Source organism: Hippocampus comes, unplaced genomic scaffold (genome assembly GCF_001891065.2).
Source record: "Hippocampus comes isolate QL1 unplaced genomic scaffold, H_comes_QL1_v1.1 scaffold236, whole genome shotgun sequence".
Taxonomy (NCBI): domain Eukaryota; kingdom Metazoa; phylum Chordata; class Actinopteri; order Syngnathiformes; family Syngnathidae; genus Hippocampus; species Hippocampus comes.
The window spans coordinates 57,172-81,719 of NW_017805879.1; the positions used below are offsets into that span (position 1 = coordinate 57,172).

Sequence of the window (24,548 nt, forward strand, 5' to 3'; positions counted from 1 at the left end):
TTTGCATCTCATTGTACTAACTTAAATTGCATATCACGGCAGACATCTCAAAATACATAGTCTTCTGGGGGCTAAGCATATATTAATACATTTTGGTAGAGAGGAATGAATATAGGCCTACTGTCATATAGGTTATGTTATCGGGCATCCTTCTAATTTCCTTGAACAACCAAGATTGAACTTTTGAACTCTTTATAATTTCTATTATCTAGTCCAGTTAAAGTCCAGGGGAGGAAGCCCCATCATAGTAAAGAGGATACTAATGTGATGTGTGTAGTTCTTCATAGCCTCTTCATTTTGCTCTCAAAGTGCACGGAATTGATGGATTTTTAACAGAATGTAGAAAAAAATTCTCCCGGGGGGGCATTCCCCCGGATCCCCCTAAAAGGGGCTGTGTTCCCCTTGGGGCTAAGCCCCCCTTGTTCTTGAAACCTAGTGACGCCCCTGCTTCCAGGTAAGACAATGTTTGAAATAATTGTTTATTTTGTGACAGCCATGTTTAGATGATGCGTTTACATGCACTTCAGTAATGCGATTATCACAAACAACTTGTTGACACGGTTTCGCCAATCGTTCGATTTATTTCCAAATACACAATGTAAAACTCTTGGTCTCAGGGTCGGCCTTTGTCCAGCCTGAAAAAAAACAAACAAAAAACCCTGCTGTTCCTCAAGAAATGCGAGTGGTGATTGCATTATACAAGCTTGCCAAAAACAACCCAAAACACTGTTGTGGAAAAGCTGTGACCCGCAAATTTATTACTTACTGAACATTAAATGGAATGTTACGAGACAAAGTTGTTTAATATGCAAACGACGATGCCGAGATTTTCGAGAGGTTCATAGGGCCACGAGCGACATCTATTGGTGAAACTTAATTTGAAAAAAAAAACAAAAAAAAAACCGATCTTCAAATTCTGTATGTAGATTTCTCCCTTTCATATTCACTGTTTTCACATTACCACAATATTTATACAGTATCCTGTCAGTCCTTGTCTATCAAGGTAGAATACTGCGAATTTCATGTACCTGCATTTTAAAAACAGGAATGCGTAAGAACATAATTTCAAAAATGTTTGCACCATCATTCAAAACTATATTTCACAGTCGAATGTGTAGAGGAATTTATCCCTTATTGTGATTTTCGACTCTTGAAATAAAGAATGTACACTGTGAAAAAAAATCCTGCAAACTGTGATTTACACTATTTTATTGTTCGTTATGTCATGACTTGGCATGAGGCTAGAGGACCCCAAAAAGCAGGGAAGCAGGTGTCACGTTGCGAGGTGGACCCCAAAAAGCAGGCAAGAGGGAGGAGCAGGTTGTACTTGAAGAAATGTATTGAAACAGAGAAAACCAAATCCAAAACAAACATAGTCCAAAGTATCAAACAAAACACATAACTGAAGCTCGAACAGAACTGTGACCAAAACAAACCTGACAGCAGCAGACAAACAAACATGACAGTTGCAAAGCGCAACAAACAGCAACAATGACCCGACAATGAGTGATCGGGCTGGGAGTCCTTTTAAAGCACGAATTACCTAATGACCAACAGGTGTGCAGCTGCAGCCCTACAATGCCACCTGTTGGTCCCAAACCGAATCATGACAGTACCCCTCCCTCAAGGGACGGATCCCAGACGCCCCAAAGTTGTCCAGAAGGCTTGCCTCACCAGGGAAGGGGAACTAAAAGCGACGGCGACCTCCACCTCGCCGGAGAACAAGAACAAAAGCGACGGCGACCTTCGCCTCGCCGGAGAACAGGAACAAAAGCGACGGCGATCCTTCGCCTCGCCAGGGAACAGGAACAAAAGCGACGGCAATCCTTTCGCTGGGCGTGGCCTGACGTGGACGGAGCTCAACGTAACGGGGGACATGGGACAGCCGGACGTGAACAGGGGCTCGGCCTGACGTGGGCGTGGACGTGGCATGGCTCGTCGTCGACGTGAATGTGACTCAGCTCCAACAGACACGTGACGAGTCTCGGCTCAACGTGGACGCGGACGGGGCTCGGCCCACCGTAGACGCGGCTCGACGAGAGGAGGACCCCAAAAAGCAGGCAGGAGGGAGGAACAGGGTGTACTTGAAGAAGTTTATTGAAACAGAGAAAACTAAATCCAAAACAAACATAGTCCAAAGTATCAAACAAAACACATAACTGAAGCTAGAACAGAACTGTGACCAAAACATGACCGAAACAAACCTGACAGCAGCAGACAAACGGCAACAAACAAACACGACAGTAGCAAAGAGCAACAAACAGCAACAATGACCCGACAATGAGTGGTCGGGCTGGGAGTCCTTTTAAAGCACTAATTACCTATTGACCAACAGGTGTGCAGCTGCAGCCCTACAGTGCCACCTGTTGGTCCCAAACCGAAACATGACGGCAGGAGATTCAGGGTGGACTGAACAAAATATATCCATCCATCCATCCATTTTCTGATCCACTTTATCCTCACAAGGGTCGCGAGGGGAGTTCGAGCCTATCCCAGCCATCTTCGGGCAGTAGGCGGGGGACACCCTGAACCGGTTCGCAGCCAATCGCAGAACACAGAGACGAACAACCATCTGTGCTCACACTCACACCTTGGGAAAATTTAGAGTGTTCAATCAGCCTGCCATGCATGTTTTTGGAATGTGGGAGGAAACCGGAGTACCCAGAGAAAACCCATGCAGGCATGGGGAGAACATGCAAAGAACACACAGGGAGGCAGGACAAAATATATTCACAATAAGATACTTGCAGGAGTACGCTGGAAAAACGTACTCAAATACATGAACAAAGTCCTGAAAAACACATGAAAACTAAAATAACAAACAAACATAAAAACCAATGACAGAAACAAAACATGACTGGAACACACAATGATCCAACGAAGACCGACAGAACTCAGGGAACAGAATACAAGCAAAGTGACGAGACAACAAGAAACACCTGGAAAAGACACAAAGGGTTGAGGGAGCTGATTGGTTAACACAAGAGATCAGCAAAGGTGGAGACATAAAAGGCACATGAGGAAACAAAAGCAAATGTAACCTAAACAAAATCATAACATTACCCTCCCTCAAGGGATGGATCCCAGACATCCCAAAGTCACCCAGTGGTGGCCGCAAGACGTGTACCGCTGCAACGGGGACGAATGACGGCAGCGGGGCGTGCGCCGCCGGAATGGGTGGCAGCCTCACGCTTGCGCTGCCGGATCGGGTGGTAGCTGCAGGACGTGCGCCGCCGGAACAAGTGGCAGCCGGAGGACGTGTGCTGCCGGAAGGGGTGGCAATGGCATCAGGACTCTGGTCCTGCGGGGCTCATTTGCTAGTCGGATCATTCTGTCATGATTTGGTGTGAGGGTCGAGGACCCCAAAAATCAGGGAAGCAGGAGGAGTAGCGTGGACTGAACAAAATATATATCCAAAAATTACATGCAAGAGTACACTGGAAAAACTAACTCAAATACCTGAACACAAAGTCTAAATGCTTTGAAATGAGCCCCCCCCCCTCCCCCCCGCACCACCCCTGACAGAAATGAACAGTATCTGAGTAAATTCAATAAATTTAAAATAATTGCCATTAGTGATGTGCTCCACGGGTCGAATCCCTGAAGTGTGTGTCGAGTAAACTGGATGAGTGGTTCATGAATGGGGAGTCGAAGTGTGTGTTGATGACGTCAGTGGTGACGTTTAAAGCCCCGCGAAGGGGGTGTACCAAGTGACTGATTCAGAACATGATACGATAGGTTCGAGTGTTGTTCGAAATAAAAGCGGCAAAGAGATGCTATGGATTCCCCTTCACATTTTGTGGTTTCGGGTTCCTTATTGTAACACAGAACAATTCATGTAAAAACACTCCTCAAATACATATTATGATGTGGTCAGAGCATGATTTACACTCCACCATTTTATTGCATGCACCAAGCATGTTATACATTTTCCTGTCCACATGATGGCGTAGTCGAGGAAATGATTCATCTTAAAGCCCCGAAGCGTGTGTGTGAAGTATTTCCCTGCCGGGCTTCACTGCTTTATGGGGCTTCATTTTGCCATCACTAATTGCCATATCAGAAACTTGGCTTGACGATGAAAAAAACAAGTGAAATGAAAATTGAAGGATATGAAATGTTTGCAACAAATAGCGAAAACAAAAAAGGAGGGGTGGGGGTTGCAATATATGTAGACAAAACACTTAAATGCAGTAAAATCAAGAGATTGACAAGCATAATAGAGAACTTAATGAAATGGCTAACTATTGAAATACATAATAAAAAGGCATCAAATGTCATCATAAAATGCATCTGCAGAACACCAGAATCATGTCTTGCATTAAAAAAAAAAACTAACAGATATGCTAAACTACTCCAATGATAAGAAAACACGAATAATGTGTGGTGACTTTACCAGTGATTTGTTTAACCCAAATGAAAAAAAAAAACAACTGACTTTATAAATACAATGTATAGCAACAGTCTTTTCCCAGTAATCCTGAAACCTATTAGAATAACAGTTGATACGGCCACATTAATAGATAAAATATTTATAAATAAGATTGACTATAAAATGGAAAGTGGACTTTTCACTTCACTGTCTTTCCAGTTTTTCCATAATTATTTTGATAGAAAAACAAAACCAACAGCTAACATATCAGAAATAAGAACCCAAGGCTCCATCGCTGCTTTTAAGCTAGACCAAGAAAAACAAAACTGGACCAAGGTCTACTCAAACGAATACCCAAATACTGTGTTTGGTGCATTTCAGTCGACTATAATCTCTTGATATGATAAACATTTTCCATAAATTAAAATTTCCAGAGAGCACAAAGACCTAAATAAGCCATGGATAACGAAAGGTATAGAAAACGCATGTAAAAAGAAAAAACAATTGACATAAATTGTTTATAAAAATGAGAACTAAAGATGCTGAAAGTGTTTCTTTAGATAGGCTCAAACCAGCTCATTTGGTTGCAGGTGGTATGATGTTGCTGACCCTGGTCACTCGCCGTGGTCGTCCTCCGGAGCCCACAGCCTCATTTCAGCGTGTCAATGTTCAGTGAAGCGTCCCACAGTGAAGTGTCTCACCTGGGCCTCCTGCCCGACTAGTTTCACCTGCGCCACCAAGAGACTGCGTAGTCGTTGTGGCAGGCTAATTAAACCCCCTGTGAAGTTTTCATTTTGATTGTCCTTCTGGGTGTTCAGGGGAGGAGGGGGCGGGCTGGAGGCGGACACGAGGACCATACTTCTCACCCAGCAGGTACACAGTCGGGGGCGTGTTTATGTGAATGTCTTTGGCGCAAATTTGTAATTGTTCAGATCCACTTGTTAGCAGTCGTGGAATAAAGACGTGTTCACAGCCAGTCATGTGTGCTCCTTTTGACTGCCACCACGTCACTGTTTCAGAACGGCCCTGCCCCTTCAGCAACAAGTCGGCATTCATGCAGACAGCGAGTGCAGACATGAGTCGGGCGCTTGTATGTGTGCTGGCGGCTGCTTGGAGCCTTGGTGATGTCAACATGTGAAATCACTACCGCTTTCCACTGATGTCGGATCGCTTCTGTTGCCTTTTTGTGAAAGGAATCAGCGGCCAGATGGTGCACCAGCCGCAACGGGGCGTCCACCAAAGGGTGTAGCTGTCACGCTGGACTGCAGCTACCCCAGTTCGGCGGACATTTTGTGGTACAAATAAGAAGGGAACTCATTGCCTGACTTCATCCTGAGCAAAGATCAGTTCGGTCAGGGCAGGAAGGCGAAAAAGTACAGTGAAACTCAGATGTTGTCAGTGACACAGGGGGCGTGGCCTCACAGGAATACATGGATCGCACTGTCGCAGAGCTGCTACTCTTCCATGCTCGAGGATGCTATTGTCTCGTTTTGTGTTCTTGTTTTTTTTGCTTTGCTCTGTCGTGGGTTGCATACCTTGTTTTCTCAAGAGTTTATTTAATCCAACACGACAGGTAGATTTTGCTTCCTCATTCCTCTGATCTTGGCAATGCAGCTCAGACATCTTTTCGGAGGCCGATTTTGGGCAAACTACTTGGCAAATGTGGCAGGCTAAGCTACAATAAAATTATGAAAGTAGCTAAACTACACATGTAAAATCCAAATGCATCGGACTATCCATAGGACGCTGGAGGCTATCCCAGCCGTCTTTGTCAGTAGGCGGGGGACACCCGATTGCCAGCCAATCGCAGGGCACACACAGACGAACCCTCACACCTCGGGACAATTTAGACTTAGTGTTCTATTCGCTTAATGCTGGGCCACCGGGCCGGCTGTGGATAAAGTATTGTAAACTCAGTGATTGAATAAATTCAAGTGTAGCGAGCCTCAAGTAGTTATTTTGTGCGTGTTGAGGAAATTCACTGCTCTTAATTAGTCTAATGAATGTTTGACATGTTTTGTTCACAGTTTTTAAAGTTCCATGTGGAAATGGCTCATGTTTACGCTGTACTGTCTTTCAATCGAAAGAATGACATTTGCTCACGTAGATGGCACTCATCCCCATTTTCCTGTCAGCATCCAGGGAATAAATGCTGTCACCACAACCTTGGTCAGCTCCTGTGATTTTATTTCTGTGAAGACATCACTGATGTCACACATACATAGGCCGTTGTATTTGTAAATTAGTGATCACATATTGTGAGAAAAAAAACAAACTTCTGTTGCACATCATATGACATTACTTGGAGAGAAAGCAATAGCCATAAGGTAATATTCTCTTCGCTCAAAGCGGTTGCAAAAGCTTTTCTTAAGCATTTGATTAATATTTTTGTTCCTTTATAAAGTCATCTTACTATGACTGGAGAAAGAAAAAGAAATATAAAAAGGAAAGGAATGCATTGTTCCCTTAACCACTCTTCAAGCTTGGCTAGTTCCTTATCAGTTACCAAATTCCATAATTAATTTGTAAGGCTTTTCACGGAGCATTGACTTTGGTATGTGCTTTTGACCGATATTGTGTTTTATTAATTTGAAACTTATTACTCAGGATTTGTGGAGCTGGCGCTCACTATGTTCTTTTGGTTCACTCTGTTCCCCTCTTGCGTTCAAATTCGGAATTTGTCCCAGGACTTTAAACCAAATCAATTCTTTGTACTTAATTCATCGCTTGACGAAGCGCGTCACCCCGATTACCTTGACACATGGGATGCACTTTTTGCAGCATTTTAACTATCGTAGCTCAAGTGTACCATTTTAAAAATGCTTCTCACGGCCCTCCAGATTCTTCTTGCCAGTACCCTCGGTGAATTGTACATGAAATACCTTTTGTTCTTTTTTGCAACAGCCACCTGCCTTGCATCCCGCCCTACTAATAGAAATGTGTGTCACAGGCTATGACGCACATCTTTGTTGATAGAAACGTTGAAATGTAATAGTTATTCAACACATTTTTACAGCATTGGAAAATGTTAAGAATGCTTGTGTCATGTTTTTACTCCTACAGAAACCATATTAAAACTTAAAATAAATTTCCCTCCCACATCTTTCTCCATTTTCAAACAGTTTTTATACAGCTCCAGAGAGGCACTAGATGGTACTAAGGAGCCACATGCGGCTCTGGAGCCGCAGGTTACCGACCCCTGGTGTAGAGCCTTTGCAGCAGCATCTCGCCCTGAGCAACAACTCTCTACCAGTTCAATTCATGATGCAACCACCACTTCTGAGGGCAGAGTGAGTCCTGTCACTGAGAGGCCATCGGGATGTGATAGTTTAGAGACATTTGTGCCTCTTCCAAATGAGCCTGCTCTTATTTTTGTGAAAGTTTTTGAAACATTAACATTGACAAGTTATTTTGTGAAATAAAGCAAAACTGCCAAATACTCAGATATTGTTCATTTCTGTCAGGAGTGGGGCGGGGGTTGGGGGGCATTTCAAAGCATTTGTGCTTTGTGTTTGTGTACTTGAGTTCGTTTTTGGAAGTATTTTTTGAACATATATTTTGTTTCGTCCACTCTTCTCCTCCTGCCTCCCTGCTTTTTGGGGTCATCGACCATCACGCCAAATCATGACAAAATGATCCGACTAGCAAATGGGCACCGTAGGATCAGAGGCCTGATGCCATTTCCACCCGCTCCAGTGGCACACGTTCTGCGGCATCCAACCCGTTCTGGCAGTGCAAGTCCTGTGCCCACCACCATTTCTGGTGGCACACGTCCCGCAGCCGCCACCTGTCCCCGTTACGGTGGCGCACAACCCGCAGCCGCCATCCGTGTCCGTTCCAGCGGTGCACGTCCTACGGCCACCACTGGGTGACTTCGGGATGTCTGGGATCCGTCCCTTGAGGGAGGGGTAATGTAATGATTTTGTTTAGGTTACATTTGCTTTTGTTTCCTCATGTGCCTTTTTTGTCCCCAACTTTTCTCTTCATCTGGGTCACTTGTGTTAACCACTCAGCTCCCTCAACCTTTTGTGTCTTGTTCCAGTGTTTCTTGTTGTCTCGTCGCTTTGCTTGTATTCTCTTCCCTAGGTTCTGTCAGTCTTTGACGGATCATTGTGTTCCTGTCATGTTTTGTGTCTGTCATTGGTTTTTATGTTTGTTTGTTACTTTAGGTTTCATGTGGTTTTCAGGACTTTGTTCGTGTATTTGAGTTTTTCCCGTGTGCTCCTGCAAGTAATTTTTTGTTACAGTGAAACTCCTCTAGAACGAAACCTACATGGGCGAAAATACCCCCTTATGTGAAAAAATCTTCATGCATTAACACCATTCTCATTCTCCTGCCCCCCATACGATGAAAAAAAACCCTGTTGCGTTATACGAAATCATTTTCTCTGCTCCAGCCTCGCGAAGACATTCACTACAACGAAGTCTTATCCAACAGCGACCTCTACTGCTTCGTTCGAAAAAAGGCAACAGCAACTACCACACTGGTTTTCATAGTGAACGATGTTTATTTCGGTCACAGCTGCGAGTTTCCTGGACTCAACATACTCATGCGAGTTTCCTGGACTCAACATACTCATAGCTGCTCTGCCATTGGCTTACCGAGCATCATCCTGGCTTCCGATTGGCCAAGAGGGACCTCACTGTCTATGTGTGTAGATACTGAAGCTAGATCTGTAGCATCCGATTAGCTGCTCAGAGTAAATTGCTTATGACTCGACGGACATTCAAATAAACGAACGTTTCCTCGAATGCTTTACTTGTTATCACGCTAAAAACACCCACGGGTCGCTTCGTAGTCCTCAATGGCCATAGTTAGCTCTCGAAGGCTAAAAACCTTATGCTAACTGGAGCGCTAATGAGAGAGAAGCGCTCCAATTAGCGTAAGGTTTTTAGCCTTCGAGAGCTAACTATGGCCATCGAGGACTACGAAGCGCCCCGTGGCTGGCTTAAAAGTTCATTGCATGCCAGGAAGTATTTGTTATTGTTAGATTCAGACGAGGATGGACGTTGCATTGCTAAAATGGCTACAAAACGGACCTTTTGATGTCAAGCAGCTAAGACAAGAAGAGCTCTGATGCTGGAAGAGAGGGTAAAAGTGATCAAAATGAAAGACGGAGCAAGCAAAATAAAAGACATTATCCAAGAAATTGATGTAAGTGAAAGTGAATGCTGATCGTAAATTTCGCAATTTCTTTCCCTTTTTTTCTTTCTACACTGACAATATGAAGTGTCAAATAAGTGTGTGCTCATACTTATGCACTATTGGAATAAAAATAGAGTACACATACGTTTGTGTGTGCGTATACACATACGTTTGTGTGTGTGTGTGTGATTACATCTGAGATCAAATTTGCTCCAGTGAAAAACCCCCTGTTGTGAAAAATTTCTTGCTGCAAACATGATTTCGTTGTAGAGGAGTTCCACTGTAGTACATTTTGTCCTGCCTCCCTCTGTGGAGTTTGCATGTTCTCCCCATGCCTGCGTGGGCTTTGTCTGGGTACTCCAGTTTCCTCCCACATTCCAAAAACATGCATGGCAGGCTGATTGAACACTCAACATTGTCCCTGAGCGTAAGTGTGAAGGTTGATGGTTGTTATCTATTTGTGCACAGCGAGTGGATCACAACCGGTTCAGGGTGTCCCCCGCCTCCTGCCCGAAGACGACTGAGATAGCCAAAAGCAATGAGGCATTGAAAGCTCGCTTTATTGTTGCTGAAGAAATTGCCTGTGCTTCCAAGTCTTTTTCAGGAGAACATTTGAAACAGTTCATGTTAAAGATCAGTGTGCAGATGTGTTGGGTGGGCTGCATCTCCTCTTCTAAAACCTAAAAACTTGACCATTTATTTGTTACCTGAGTCAATTTTTATTTTGTTATTTATATCCAATTAAGTAATACATTCAGATTTATGTTACATGAAAGAGTAGTTACATTGCATTCAATTAAACTAAGTTACAATTAAGACCATTTTGCTGATGACCATTTTGGTGAAAATGATTTTGAGACCACTGCTCTGAATTGTCCGTAGGTGTGAGAGCGGATGGTTGTTCGTCTACATGTGCCCTGCGATCGGGTGGCAACCAGTTCATGGTGTACCCCGCCTGCCGCCCCAACACAGCTGGGATGAGCTCCAGCACGCCCGCGGCCCTTTATAAGAGAATTTGGGGTCATTTTTGGTGACATCAGAGCTCGGACCTCTCAGTTCAAAGCGGCGTTCAAAAACTCCATTCTGACCATATGTCAGAGATTTTCTCGGACAAAGTTAAAGAAATGACTCAGCACACAGGAAAATTGTCTTCAATATCGGCGGGAGGGGATCTCTGAGAGCGAACGACGGTTTAGTTGCTCCGATGATCACACTCTGAGTCCCGCCCTCCACGAGTTCGACATTTTATTGTAACATATGCAAAATACAAGCAAACCACTGCCTCCGATATTTGCATGCCGCACCCCCGGTGCGGCCCCTCGGTAGTGATTGGTTACCTGTTTTTTAAACTTGAACCACCAGTACGTTGGCGCCTTTTCTGTCTGGTCTACATCAAATTAACTTGTTGCAGACTTTGCGGATGGCCAATGTCGCCTGGGCGCGACGGGTGTTCTCAACTCGTCTTTTGTTGTTCAACCACGGTTCCCGAATTATTCGTTCCCCTTTTGTGACCGAGCTTCGCCCTCTCCCCTGTGATCGCCCACCTGCATTGACGTGCTAATTGTGGGCTTCAACCGTCCTCCGGCCAGGTGTACAGGCATTTGAGGGTGCTGGATATGCACCCAAACGTTTAGATGTGCCCAAATTAAATGAAACTTTAAACATGATACAATTTTGCTCATAGATTCCTCTAACACCATATTTGAGACATGTTAGAATGAATGTCAACATTTAAATACAGTAATCCCTCCTTTATCGCGGGGGTTACATTCCAAAAAGAACCAGTGATCAGTGAAATCCGTGAAGTAGGATTTATAAAAAAAAAAAAAAAAAAAAAAAAAAAAGCAAGAAAATGTGAGAGTGACGAAATTTCAAATGTGCTGTATGTTTCACATATGTTACAGCACATTTGACAATAAAGTTGTACTTGGTACTTGATAGCTTTATTTTTTACAGTTATTATACAATACTGAACTATGTATACAATGCAGAGGCGATTGCTCTAAGGCTGCAAGGGAAGCTCAGCTTCCCCTAAAATGTCAAAAAGTACGTGATCAAATATATGTATGTACGTACAATTGTGTGGACGTGTCATTGACTAAATATGCGCTACAACGCGCTCAACTTTTGTTCCGAATTAGCTTTTTATTTCTAGTTACAATGCGACATGAATCCTTTTTGATTGACAGCGAAATGAGACAATCATCGATCTTATGATGAAGGCAACCTTTTCATTTTTTTGAAAAGGAACGGAGAGTAGAATTCACGTACAAATAAACTGACACATTTTATAATGTAGGTCGAAATTGAGCTTCCCCTCCTTGACAGACCAGCATCCGCCACTGATACAATGAAACCAAAGATCAAAAATTTGCAAAGGTAAATTTGGCAAGCTGTATAGAGACGAGGTGCGGAGACTGTTCACGTCAGTCAGTGCCTGAGCCAATCAGGATGCAGAACGCAATTCGCTGTTTAAAAGCATTAAAAAAAGCTGCACTAAAAAAGTGAACCGCACCTTCTGTTTTGGGGCTCATATTTTTATATGTCGCTGCTGGGAAACCAGTCATGAATCTCACCAGTATTGAGGTAGGGAATTGAAGAAGACTCGGCTGATCCAAGCTTTTTTGAGCACAGAGAACTTCATTGGCCAGCAAGCAACAAACAATATTAAAAAACAAATTACATCATGGTTCCATCACACATTTTCTGACAAAATGGATGATGTCCATTTTATTCAGGATCGCATCCAATAAAAGACAATTAAACACACATCACAACACGTGGGGTGCTGTACAGTCAAGGACCGTAAAATTTAAAACAAAAAGAAAAAAGGAAACAAAAAATGAAGAACTAAATCAAACAACCACATCTCTGAAAATGAGTGAAAACAAACTATATTTAAAGACCACAACTCAAAGCCAAACACAAACTACCTAAAATGGAGAATCCAAAAGTATTATGTTGACGATAAAGCAAGATTTTCTAATTCAATACGACCACCAAAAAAAAACTTTTCAATGCACTCAAGGAAAAGTACATAAAATACAATCAGCCTTGGTGCATGGACTCATGAAGCCTGCTCAGATGAGAGGTGAAAATTTCATTGAGAACTGTTCATCTCATCATCACACTTGTGATTATTAATCTGATATTTCCACGAGAATCTTTGAGCACAAATGGAACAGGCAAAAGATTTCTCACCAGCGTGGGTTCTTGTGTGTATTTTTAGCAGGACAAAGGTTTCTCGTCGGTGTGTGTTCTTGTGTGGTTAATTAAGCTTCCTTTCCAAAAGAATCTTTGGCCACAAATTGAGCAAGAAAAAGGTTTCTCACTGGTATGTGTTCTTGCGTGGTTAATTAAGCTTACCTTCCAAAAGAACCTTTGGCCACAAATTGAGCAGGAAAAAGGTTTCTCATCGGTGTGTATTCTTGTGTGGTTAATTAAGCTTCCCTTCCAAAAGAATTTTCGGCCACAAATTGAGCAGGAAAAAGGTTTCTCACTGGTATGCGTTCTTGTGTGGCTCATTAAGCTTCCCTTCCAAAAGAATCTTCGGCCACAATCTGAGCACGAAAAGGGTTTCTCACCAGTGTGGGTACTGGTGTGTGCTTTTAACGTTACCTTACAAGAGAATCTTTGGCAACAAAGTAAGCAGGAAAAAGGTTTCTCACCAGTGTGGGTTCTTGTGTGTCTTTTTAAATTTCCTTTATGGGAGAATCTTTGGCCACAATCGGAACAGGCAAAAGGTTTCTCACCACTGTGAGTTCTCACGTGTCTTTTCAAATGACTCTGATAAGTAAACGTTTTGCCACACTGAGGACATTTCCAGGGTGTGTTGTCAGTGTGACATGTCAGATCACCATTAGACTCTTCATCCTCATCATCATCAACATTTGATGTGTTGTCACCATCTTTCGTGCAAGTGGGCTCTGGCTGCTCCTCTTTTTTAATGTTCAGGGCCTGCTCCTCCTCTTCCTCCTTAAAGTGGGAGACCTCCCTGCTGTCCTCTTCCTCTTTAATTTGAGAGGGCTTTGCATCTAGCTGCTCAGGACAAACATCTTTGCTGATATCTGCAAGAAGACAAAAACACCCATGGAATTATGGTTTATAATTGCAATGAAGGTGATTCGGAGAGCGAGATGAGTTCAGATTACAACTGCCATTACCAGCATCAGATATTAGTGGTGGATTTTCTTTCTTGGATTATTTTTAACCATGGTGTTGGTTTATTTTGTCATTTTGTTATCCTTGGTTATGTGTTAAAAGACTTGTCCAGAGTGTGACATTGCACATTTTTGAGTGGTGGAAAAGTCCAGAGCACAAATTCTATCACGTGCTTTTCACCTATCATGGGGCATTTCTGAACCCTGAAAAAAGACCGATGACTATCCAGTGATCCCAAGCTATATTGCGCTTCATTTATCGCGGCATCAGTACATCACGTTTTTTTCCCCCAACGTACTGTATTCAGGAACAACTCAGAGGTTTTGTCCATGCCTGTAGGATAGGCAACGGGCACTCATTCAAGGGACATGATTGGTTTACGGTGCGACGTCGACCAATGACAGCACGAGTGGAATTATCCCGTGAGCTGATTGGCTGCACATCTTCGCAGCCCCACCCAGTGTGACGAGACACTCAGAAAGCCTCGTGTCACGTCACGCTGTTGATTCTCTGGCATACTGTCTCTTCTATTTGCTCTGTGCGCGGCGGGGAGAGAGAAGGGGGAGGCGTTGAGAGAGAGAGAGAGAGAGAGAGAGAGAGAGAGAGAGAGAGAGAGAGAGAGCCGGAGAAGAGAGAGAGAGAGAGAGAGAGAGAGAGGCTGGACAGCTCAGTTGGTAAGGCACCGGTTTGGCGTACGGGAGACGGGAGTTCGAATCCCGCTTGGGGCAAAAGAAGCACATAACACCATCCAGTGTGGGTCCTTGGGCAAGACGGTTCACGCTAATGCCTACCTCATACAATGATGAGAGACAATAAAACGAATGACATGCCGGCTCAGACGTCGCCCGGCCAAACAAGGTCTGCGTCAGGTGCTGGGGAACCAGAGCACCTTGATGAAAAATGGGCTACTGAAACAAAGCAGAGATGGGCGACATGCAATAACATGGCTCTGTTGGAATGCTACTATTCAAGCAACCCTAGTCAGAGGTGGGGGCTGAATGGGTACTTCGAAACCCACAGTCACGGTTGACCACGAAACAACTAGTAGCTCAGTGTTCCAACATCTACAAACGGAAATTGCTGTCACAACTTGAGATTGATGAGGTACAACGCAGATTCCATGGTGAAGGGCCCCAGGCTGCCAGATCAGAGGAGGGGGTCATACCAGAGATTGGGAGGCAAGCCCCAATGAATGCAGATGATGACATTGGAAGGTCAGCCCCAATGAATGAAATGCTGAGCGAGGCAGACCTGAAAGCTAATATCATGGTGAGAATGAAAGGTGGGCAACCTAGAAACCGATTACAACGGCTATGTGAAGTACCACTTGAAAGTCTCATGGAAACTGAAAGGTACTGGAAAGGCATATGGGAGAAGGAGGTCACACATAACAGCAGTGCACAATGGCTAGTGAGAGAGGAGCACAGCAACCTCCCTGAACAGAACCCAGTTACCATAACAGTGGCAGACATACAGGAGAGAGTCTCAGATATGAAGAACTGGACAGCACCAGGCCCGGACATGGTCCACACCTACTGGCTAAAGAAACTCACAGAACTCCATGAGCGCCTAGCAGCACAAATGAACTGAGGGATGGGACTCACCCAAGATGACTAACAAAAAGGCGAACGATCCTGATCATGACGGATCCCTCAAAGGGTGCAGCCCATCCAACTATCGGCCAATAACCTGTCTCTCCACAACATGGAAGCTCATGCCAGGCATCATTGCAGCTAAGTGGACACATGGATCAATCCATGTACAGGACCTTAAGAGCCTTCGTTGCGAACTCGATGAGGATGTGGAAACCACACTTGAAGCCAATGGCAAGCCACTTCCCCAAGTGTCCATCAAATGTGGCATATACCAAGGTGATGCGCTCTCCCCACTGCTGTTCTACATAGGATTGAACCCCCTAAGCCAAGTAATCGCCAAGACAGGCTATGGATACTGCCTCAGAAATGGAGCTACGATCAGTCACTTCCTCTACCTGGATGACATATAGCAGTATGCTAAGAGCGGAAGGGACATAGACTACCTGACCCACACAACCAGGATCTACAGCAGTGACATCGGGATATCATTCGGGCTTGAGAAATGAAGTCGGATGGTGACAAAGAGAGGCAAGGTAGTCCACACTGAAGGGGTCTCACTCCCTCAAGGAACAATAGCAGACATGAAGGACAGCTACAAGTACTTCGGTATACCACAAGCCAATGGCAACCTCGAACTGGCAACAAGGAAAGTGGCTACGGCCAAATACCTCCAGCGGGTGAGGCAAGTCCTAAGAAGCCAGCTCAATGGCAAGAATAAGACCCGGGCAATAAACAGCGATGCCATGCCAGTGATCAGATACCCTGCAGGAATAATAAGGTGGCCAAAGGAAGAGATTCAGACCACGGATGTTAAGACCCGAAAGCTCCTAACCATTCCAAATCCAGTATCCTGAGACTGTACACAAGCCGAAAAGAAGGAGGCCGGGGACTAGTGAGTGTGAGAGCCACTGTCCAGGATGAAACATCCAAGCTCCATGAACACATCAAGGAGAAGGCTCCAACGGATGACGTACTCAGAGAATGTCTCAGATAATGGGGAACAGAGGATGAGGTGCTGGAAGAGGGACCATCATGGGAGGACAAGCCCCTACACGGGATGTACCACCGGACCATAACTGAAGTGGCTGATCTCAAGAAGTCCTATCAGTGGCTCGAGAAGGCTGGCCTGAAGGACAGCACAGAGGCACTCATCCTGGCTGCTCAAGAGCAGGCCCTGAGCACCAGAGCCAGAGAGGCCCAGATATTCCACACCAGACAAGACTCAAGGTGTAGGATGTGCAAAGAGGCACCTGAGACGATCCAACACATAACTGCAGGGTGTAAGATGCTGGCAAGGAAAGCCTACAGGGAACGCCATAACCAGGTGGCTAGCATAGCTCCCGAAATATCTGTGCGGAGTTTGGACTGGAAACCCCAAGGTCAAAATGGGAAACACCTCCAAAGGGTGAACCAACCAGATATCGTAATCATAGATAAAGGGCAGAGGAAAGTCGTTGTAGTGGATGTAGGACCCGAGCTGAATGGGGGACGGACACCACCTGAGGGGTGAGACGAGGTTTTTTTTTTTTAATTGAGATTTTAACGGACTTACCAGGTTTGTAGACCTTACAAATGTAATTGGACAAAAAATCTCCGTTCAAGTCCTTTTCCTCAAGCCATGACCACTTGAACGTGTTCCTAACACTCACGTCTATTGCACGTATGTCAGCTTGCGTTTGAACATTGCGCTGGGCCCGTGCGTGGCCAATCACGTGTGAATTAGTTTACATAAAACGTTATTCAAATACTCGACATTCAATGATTAATCTGCCTTTTGTGTACACGCGTGCACCCTTTGTGGCTTCCGTTCTCGCAGAAATTTCAAAATCCCCGAAGTATGGTGAGGCCATAAGAATGCAAGTTGAGGGGTGGTTTTGTTACTAGTGTTTGTGACTCAACATGGCTACACTCATGAAAGCAAAATTTGGACAAAAAGGGAAACACATACTAGCAGAAAAACGTGTCAGTCCAACCTCGAGCGTCATGTCGTGTCCGCAAGCTTTGCTGTTGTCGTAGATCAAAGCTTCTTTGATCTGTGACGTCGGTTGCATCGGCGCTGATTGGTTGAAACCCTAAGACGCGCTCGTGCATACATGTGCATGCTGACGTTGACTGACTGTTTTCGGCAATTTTTCCTCAATTTTCCAGGGGAATTTTCACGAAAATTTGAAAAGCCAGAATTCCGGGAAGATCTGGAGGTCTATCATCTCTATTAATCTGAGACTTCTTTGAGAATCTTTGGCCACAAAATGAGCAGGAAAAAGGTTTCTCAACATTGTGGGTTCTTTTGTGACCATTTACATTTACCTTTAGAGAGAATGTTCTGAACAGGCAAAATGTTTCTCAGCAGTGTGGGTTCTTGGGTGGTGAATTAAGTTTCCCTGACGAGAGAATCTTTGGCCAAAATCTGAGCAGGCAAAATGTTTCTCACCAGTGTGGGTTCTGGTGTGTCTTTTTAAGGTTCCCTTTTGAGAGAAATGAGAGAAAAAAAGGTTTTTGTGTGTTTAATTGTCGCTTCTGGCAGAAGCTTTGGCCACAATCTGAACAGGCAAAAGGTTTCTCACCAGTGCGGGTTTTTCCATGCTTGTTTAAGCTTTGCTTGTGAGAGAATCTTTGGCCACAAGCTAAGCAAGAAAAAGGTTTCTGACCAGTGTTGCTTCTGGTGTGTGGTTTTAAAGTTCCCTCTGAGAGAATCTTTGGCCACACGTTGAGCAGGCAAAAAGTTTCTCACCAGTGTGTTCTTGTGTGGCTTTTTAAGTGTCCCTTCTCAGAGAATCTTTGGCCTCAGGCTAAGCAAGAAAAAGGTTTTCTCACCAGTGTGGGTTCTTACATGCCTTATGAAACTTTCCTCCTGAGAGAACCTTTGGCCACAATCTGAACAGTCAAAACGTTTCTCACCAGTGTGTTTTTGTGTGTATTTTCAAATCAACCTGACAAGTAAACATCTTCCAACACAAAACATTTCCAGGGTTTGCTGTCAGTGTGACATGTCAGACCACCATCAGACTTTTCATCCTCATCATCATCAACATTTGATGAGGTGTTGTCACCATCTTTCGTGCAAGGGTGCTCTGGCTCCTCCTGTTTTTTCATGTAAAGAGCCTGCTCCTCCTCCTCCTCCTTAACATAGGAGACCTCTCTGCTCTCCTCTTCCTCTTTAATGTGAGAGGGTCCTGCAGCCAGCCGCTCACGACAAACATCTTCACTGGTGTCTGCAAAACACAGGAAGACAAAAAACACCCATAGAATTATGGTTTATCAATACAATGAAGGTGACTCGGAGAGCTCGATGAGCTCAGATTACGACACAATAAGTAACATGACCAGCATCATATATTAGTGGTGGATTTTTCTTTCTTTCTTTGATTATTTTTATCCATGGTGGTGGTGTATTTCTTTTTTTAATCCTTGGCTATTTGTGAAAAGACTTTTAGAGAGTGTGACATTGTACATTTTGAGTGGTGGATAAGTCCAGAGCGCAAATTCTACCTCAGGCTTTTCACCTTTCGAGGGGCGTTTCTGAACCGCAAAAAAAGAATGATTACTGTACAGTGATCCCTCGCTAAGTCGCGCTTCATTTACCGCAGCTTCAGTACATCATTTTTTTCCAAAGTATTTCATTCAGAAAAAAAATGAGGAACGACTCAAGAGATTTTGTACATGCCTGTACTGTATCGGCAACGGGCACTCATTCAAGGCGCATGATTGGTTTCCGGTGCAACGATGACCAATTACAGCACGAATGGATTTATCCCTTGAGCTGATTGTTTGCGCATCTTCACAACCCCGCCCAGCTGGTACCCACATTCACTTACACGAAAATTCCGAGCAAATCCTCCTTCGCGGTTTTTCACTTATCGCGGCAAGGGCCCAGTACCCATTAACCCCGAAAAGTGAGTTATCGCAGTGTGTTTGTACACAAACACACACACACAGCGTGCAAGAAAGACCCAACCTAATCTGTGAAGAACAATTCTTGGCTGCATCCTGCCAATGGCATCCAGCAGTTGACGTTGTCACACACGGTCCTTTTTTGTTTCACAAAGTTCCTCCTCGTGCCCTGCTGTCCTTCTTGCGCACATTTTCACACGAAAATGACAACACTTTATGCTTACGATCTCCACAGAGCGATGTGCTGATCACAAGTGCCTCAATGTTAGCAGCGATCCAGCTCAGTTAAGCACTGCGGTCTCACCAGCTTCCACTCGCAAAGTTGAAGTTAAGACAGCCGCCACAGTGATTTCTAATACTGAGCATGACGGTTATCTGCTGCCAGCGAGCGGCATTGGCCACCTTAAAAAAAAAGCTCTCTTATGAATTTATGCACGTCAGTGGTTTGGATTTAGAATAAAGTTATAAAATAATTTCTCAGGGGTCAGACCATGAGTTCACCCAAGGAGTATGAAAACTCTCAGAACAGCACCAAAATGCATTCTGAAGTTGAGATAAAAATAATAGGTAAATGTTAACTTTACATCAATGACAAAAAAAAAATCACCTGATTAAAAAAAATAAAATAATTAAAAAATACGTAATAGTTATTCCGCATCCAGATCAAGGCTAAGGCACACTGGGCCACCCCAGGTATCCAACCAGATCATTAAGATCTGATGTTCCCTTTCAAAAAAAAAGACCTCTAAAAACTGACATTTTGACCTTTTTGCCTCATTTCAAAAAATTATTTAAAAATTAATTTTAGATATCTCGGAATCACACAAGGTCTCGGGTGCACTAGGCCAAAATCAGTTTTGCTATTTTGCAACATCACTTTTTGCTATCTCGCAACCAGACAGGATAATAAAAATGAAAGTAGTCTTATTAAATACCTGGGGTATCACAGTGTGCCCTAGGCTTCATGTGTTTGAGAGATAACGAAAATTCATTTTTGAAAGTTTTTTTTTTAATTGGGTGAAAAGGTCACAATTGCTGATATCTGAGTCCTTTTATTTTAAAATAGGACATCAGATCTGAATTCAAGTACAGTAAATATTCTCTAGTTTTGTGCTGTACAATCCTTCCTTATAAAAGAATTTCCCTATGTGGGAAATGAGCATTGTACATGTCCTTTATGAACATGCAAGTATGTGAACAAAATACAGTGCATGTTTAACAACACAAGCAATGAAATGCAAAAATATATGCTCCTAACACTGTTTACTCCTAACACCAGCAGTAAGGGATGCCGTCAAGCTGGAGGAGGAGTCCTATCGGGCCTTTATGGCCTGTGGGACCCGAGAGGCAGTTGATGGGTATCAACTGGCCAAGCGGAATGCAGCTTCGGTGGTTGCCGAGGCAAAAACTCGGGCATGGGAGGAGTTCGGTGAGGCCATGGAAGCCGACTTCCGGACAGCTTCGAGGAAATTCTGGTCCACTATCCGACGTCTCAGGAGGGGGAAGCAGTGCACCACTAACACTGTGTACATTGGGGATGGGGCGCTGCTGACCTCGACTCGGGACGTTGTTAGCCGGTGGGCGGACTACTTCGAAGACCTCCTCAACTCCACCAACATGCCTTCATTGGAGGAAGCAGAGTCTGGGGACTCTGAGGTGGGCTCTCCTATCCCTGTGGTTGAAGTCACCGATGTGGTTAAAAAGCTCCTCGGTGGCAAGGCCCCAGGGGTGGATGAGATCCGCCCGGAGTTCCTCAAGGCTCTGGATGTTGTGGGGCTGTCCTGGTGGACACGCCTCTGCAACATCGCGTGGTCATCAGGGAGAGTGCCTCTGGATTGGCAGACCGTGGTGGTAGTTCCTCTTTTTAAGAAGGGGGACCGGAGGGTGTGTTCCAACTACAGTGGGATCACACTCCTCAGCCTCCCTGGTAAGGTCTATTCAGGGGTGCTGGAGAGGAGAGTCCGTCAGAAAGTCGAGCCTCAGATTGAGGATGAGCAGCATGGTTTTCGTCCCGGCCGTGGAACAGTGGACCAGCTCTACACCCTTAGCAGGGTCCTCGAGGTTATGTGGGAATTCGCCCAACTAGTCTACATGTGTTTTGTGGACTTGGAGAGGGCGTTTGACCGTGTCCATCGGGGAGTTCTATGGGGGGTGCTTCGTGGGTATGGGGTACCGAACCCCCTGATACGGGCTGTTCGGTCCCTATACCGCCGATGTCAGAGTTTGGTTCGTATTGCCGGCAGTAAGTCTGAATAATTTCCAGTAAGGGTAGGACTTCGCCAAGGCTGCCCTTTGTCGCCGATTCTGTTCATAACCTTTATGGACAGAATTTCTAGGTGCAGCCGAATCGTTGAGGAGGTCCGTTTTGGTGGCCTCAGTATTGCATCTCTGCTTTTTGCAGATGATGTGGTACTGTTGGCTCCTTCAAGCAGGGCTCTCCAACTCTCACTGGAGCGTTTCACAGACGAGTGTGAAGCGGTTGGGATGAAGATCAGCACCTCCAAATCTGAAACAATGGTCCTCAGTCGGAAAAAGGTGGAGTGCCCTCTCCGGGTCAGGGAGGAGATCTTGCCCCAAACGGAGGAGTTTAACTATCTTGGGGTCTTGTTTAGTGAGGGCAGGAGGGAGCGAGAGATCGACAGGCGGATAGGTGCAGCATCTGATGTGATGCGGACGTTGTATCGGTCTGTCGTGGTAAAGAGGGAGCTGAGCCAAAGGGCGAAGCTCTCAATTTACCGGTTGATCTACGTTCCAACCCTCATCTATGGTCACGAGCTATGGGTCGTGACCGAAAGAACGAGATCCTGGATACAAGCGGCCAAAATGAGTTTTTTCTCCGCAGGGTGTCCGGGCTCTCCCTTAGAGATAAGAAGTTCGGTCATCTGGGAGGGGCTCAGAGTCGAGCCGCTTCTCCTCCACATCGAGAGGAGCCAGATGAGGTGGCTCGGGCATCTGATTAGGATGCCTCCTGAACGCCTCCCTGGTGAGGTGTTCCGAGCATGTCCCACCGGGAGGAGACCCCGGGGACGACCCAGGACACGCTGGAGAGACTGTCACCCAGCTGGCCTGGGAACACCTCGGGATCCCCCGAGGAGAGCTGGAAGAAGTGGCTTGGGAGAGGGAAATCTGGGCTTCCCTGCTAAAGCTGCTGCCCCCGCGACCCGACCCCGGATAAGCAGTCGAAGATGGATGGATGGATGAACACTGTTTATAACACAAAAGCTGCAGTACAGTATACTGTACAGGTATATGAACAAAATATAGGATAACAAACTTAGGACTATTTACTCTAAAATGAGACGAGCAACAGACCCGGTGGCTTTTCTTTCCACTATCTCACTGTCTCTAACTCGACCTGCCCTTGATCGCCACCGAAGACAGCGTTGCTCAGCTGATGTCATGCAATGAACTTTTAAAGCCAGCCACGGGACGCTTCAAAGTCCTCAATGGCCATCGTTAGCGCGATGGAACTCGCCTTCACTCTAATTAGCGTTCCAGTTAGCGTAAGGTTTTTAGCAAGATAACAAGTAAAGCATTTCAGGAAACGTTCGTTTATTCGACTATCCGTTGAGCTACAAGCATTTACTCTGAGCAGTTAATCGGATGCATTCCACTCGATCTACACACATAGATATTGAGGTCCCTCTTGGCCAATGGGAGGCCAGGATGATGCTCGGTAAGCCAATGGCAGAGCAGCTATGAGTATGTTGCGTTCAGGAAACTCGGAGCTGTGAACGAAATAAAAATTGTTCACTATTCCAGTAAAACTCATGCTAAAAGAGTCACTTACATGTTGCCGTTTTGTATCCAATGAGAGAAAATAGCGGCGCGGACAGAGTTATTCCGTTGTATCGAGCGGGACTTGCTTGTGTTTGAGCCACTGCGTGCTTCTGTATGGCTTCGGGTCGTGGAAATTCCGTTGTTATGAATTGATCGTTAATTTAACATCGTAGTCGAAATTTTAATGCATAGGTTTTTAGTCCGGGTGAGGGAATTTCTGTTTCAAAGAAATCCGTAGATGGGAATATTTACTGTCCTGTGGTTGGATACTTGGGGTTGCCTAGTATGGAAACATGGGGTGGTCCAGTGTGCCATAGAACCGGTGTGGTTGCAGAATAACGAAAATAAATGTTTTAATGAGTTTTTTTTTTTTTTAATCAGGCTAAAACAAACAAAATTACTGATATCCGAGACCTTTTATTTTGAAATGGGACATCAGATCTGAATGAAAGTACTGTGGTTGGATACTTGGGGTTGCCTCGTATCCCCTAGACTTGGTCTGTTTGCGGGATAGCTAAAATTCGTTTTCGAACTATTTTTAAAAAAAATCAGGTCCTTGAAGTAGAGTTAACATTGACTTTATTTTTTATCTCAACTTTGGAATGCTTCTTGGTGCCATTCTGACAGAGTTTTCATTCTCCCTCGGTGAACTCATCGTTAGTTGACCACCAAGAAATTATTTTGTTACTTTTTTTTAAATCCAAACCACTGACGTGCATGCATCAGTTGGAAGGCTTTGATTTTGATCGTAATGCAGAGTTTAAACAATTGCCATGGCGGCTGGCTGGACTTCAATTTTGCGAGTGGAGGCTGGCCTGACCGCAGTCCGCAGAGGTGCTTCCGAACGTAATGGCACTCACCTTGGAGTTGCTGAGCTTTTAACAAAATCGCCGTGTACCAGAAGATTTCCTCAAACGCATGGAGCAAGAACGTGTATTTTGACATTGCCCGTGATTGTTTTTCACTCTTTCATGCTAGCAAGCCTGCTTAAGATATAGCTAGCACAAGTTAGCAGGGAAATCCGGTCTAAAATATGAAGTACTTTGAGCATGATCCCGACATACCAACCTGTGCAACAGCCAGGATTGATTACAAGAAAGCCTATGACTCTATGCCACACACACATGGATCACTGAATGCTTGGAGTTGTATAAGGTGAACAGGACCCTAAGAGCCTTCGTTGCAAACTCGATGAGGATGTGGAAAACCACACTTAAAGCCAATGGCAAGCCACTTACCCAAGTGTCCATCAAATGTGGCATATACCAAGGTGATGCACTCTCCCCACTGCTGTTCTGCATAGGACTGAACCCCCTAAGCCAAGCAATCGCCAAAACAGGCTATGGATACTGCCTCAGAAATGGAGCTACGATCAGTCACCTCCTCTACATGGATGACATAAAGCTGTATGCTAAGAGCGAAAGGGACATAGACTCCCTCATCCACACAACCAGGATCTACAGCAGTGACATCGGGATGTCATTCGGGCTTGAGAAATGTAGTCAGATGGTGACTAAGAGAGGAAAGGTAGTCCGCACTGAAGGGGTCTCACTCCCTGAAGGAACAATAGCAGACATTGAGAACAGCTACAAGTACCTCGGTA

The 24,548-nt window shown here is 44.8% G+C and overlaps 1 protein-coding gene and 1 long non-coding RNA gene across 8 annotated transcripts in view; one reads left to right on the forward strand and one right to left on the reverse strand.

Annotated features, from left to right (window-relative positions):
- The window catches only part of LOC109527204 (gastrula zinc finger protein XlCGF7.1-like), a 70,635-nt gene that overhangs the window by 40,920 nt on the left and 5,167 nt on the right, over positions 1-24,548 (reverse strand). Inside the window, exons 2-4 of one of the 7 annotated variants that reach the window (XM_019888988.1) lie at positions 18,431-18,486; positions 18,274-18,388; positions 12,139-13,585 (exon numbers count right to left, since the gene is read on the reverse strand). The exons of 1 other annotated variant lie outside the window; for it this stretch is intronic. In XM_019888988.1, coding sequence (XP_019744547.1) covers positions 12,744-13,585; positions 18,274-18,388; positions 18,431-18,486 — 1,013 coding nt within the window. In that variant the 3' untranslated portion in view covers positions 12,139-12,743. Of the gene's footprint in view, positions 1-12,138; positions 13,586-18,273; positions 18,487-19,229; positions 19,526-24,548 lie in introns of those variants that run through there. 5 more of the 7 variants (XM_019888992.1, XM_019888986.1, XM_019888990.1 and 2 more) reach the window with 5 other exon arrangements.
- On the forward strand, positions 17,218-17,988 carry LOC109527213 (uncharacterized). Its single transcript, XR_002170490.1, has 2 exons — positions 17,218-17,734; positions 17,868-17,988. It is a non-coding gene; the product is annotated as an uncharacterized LOC109527213 (long non-coding RNA).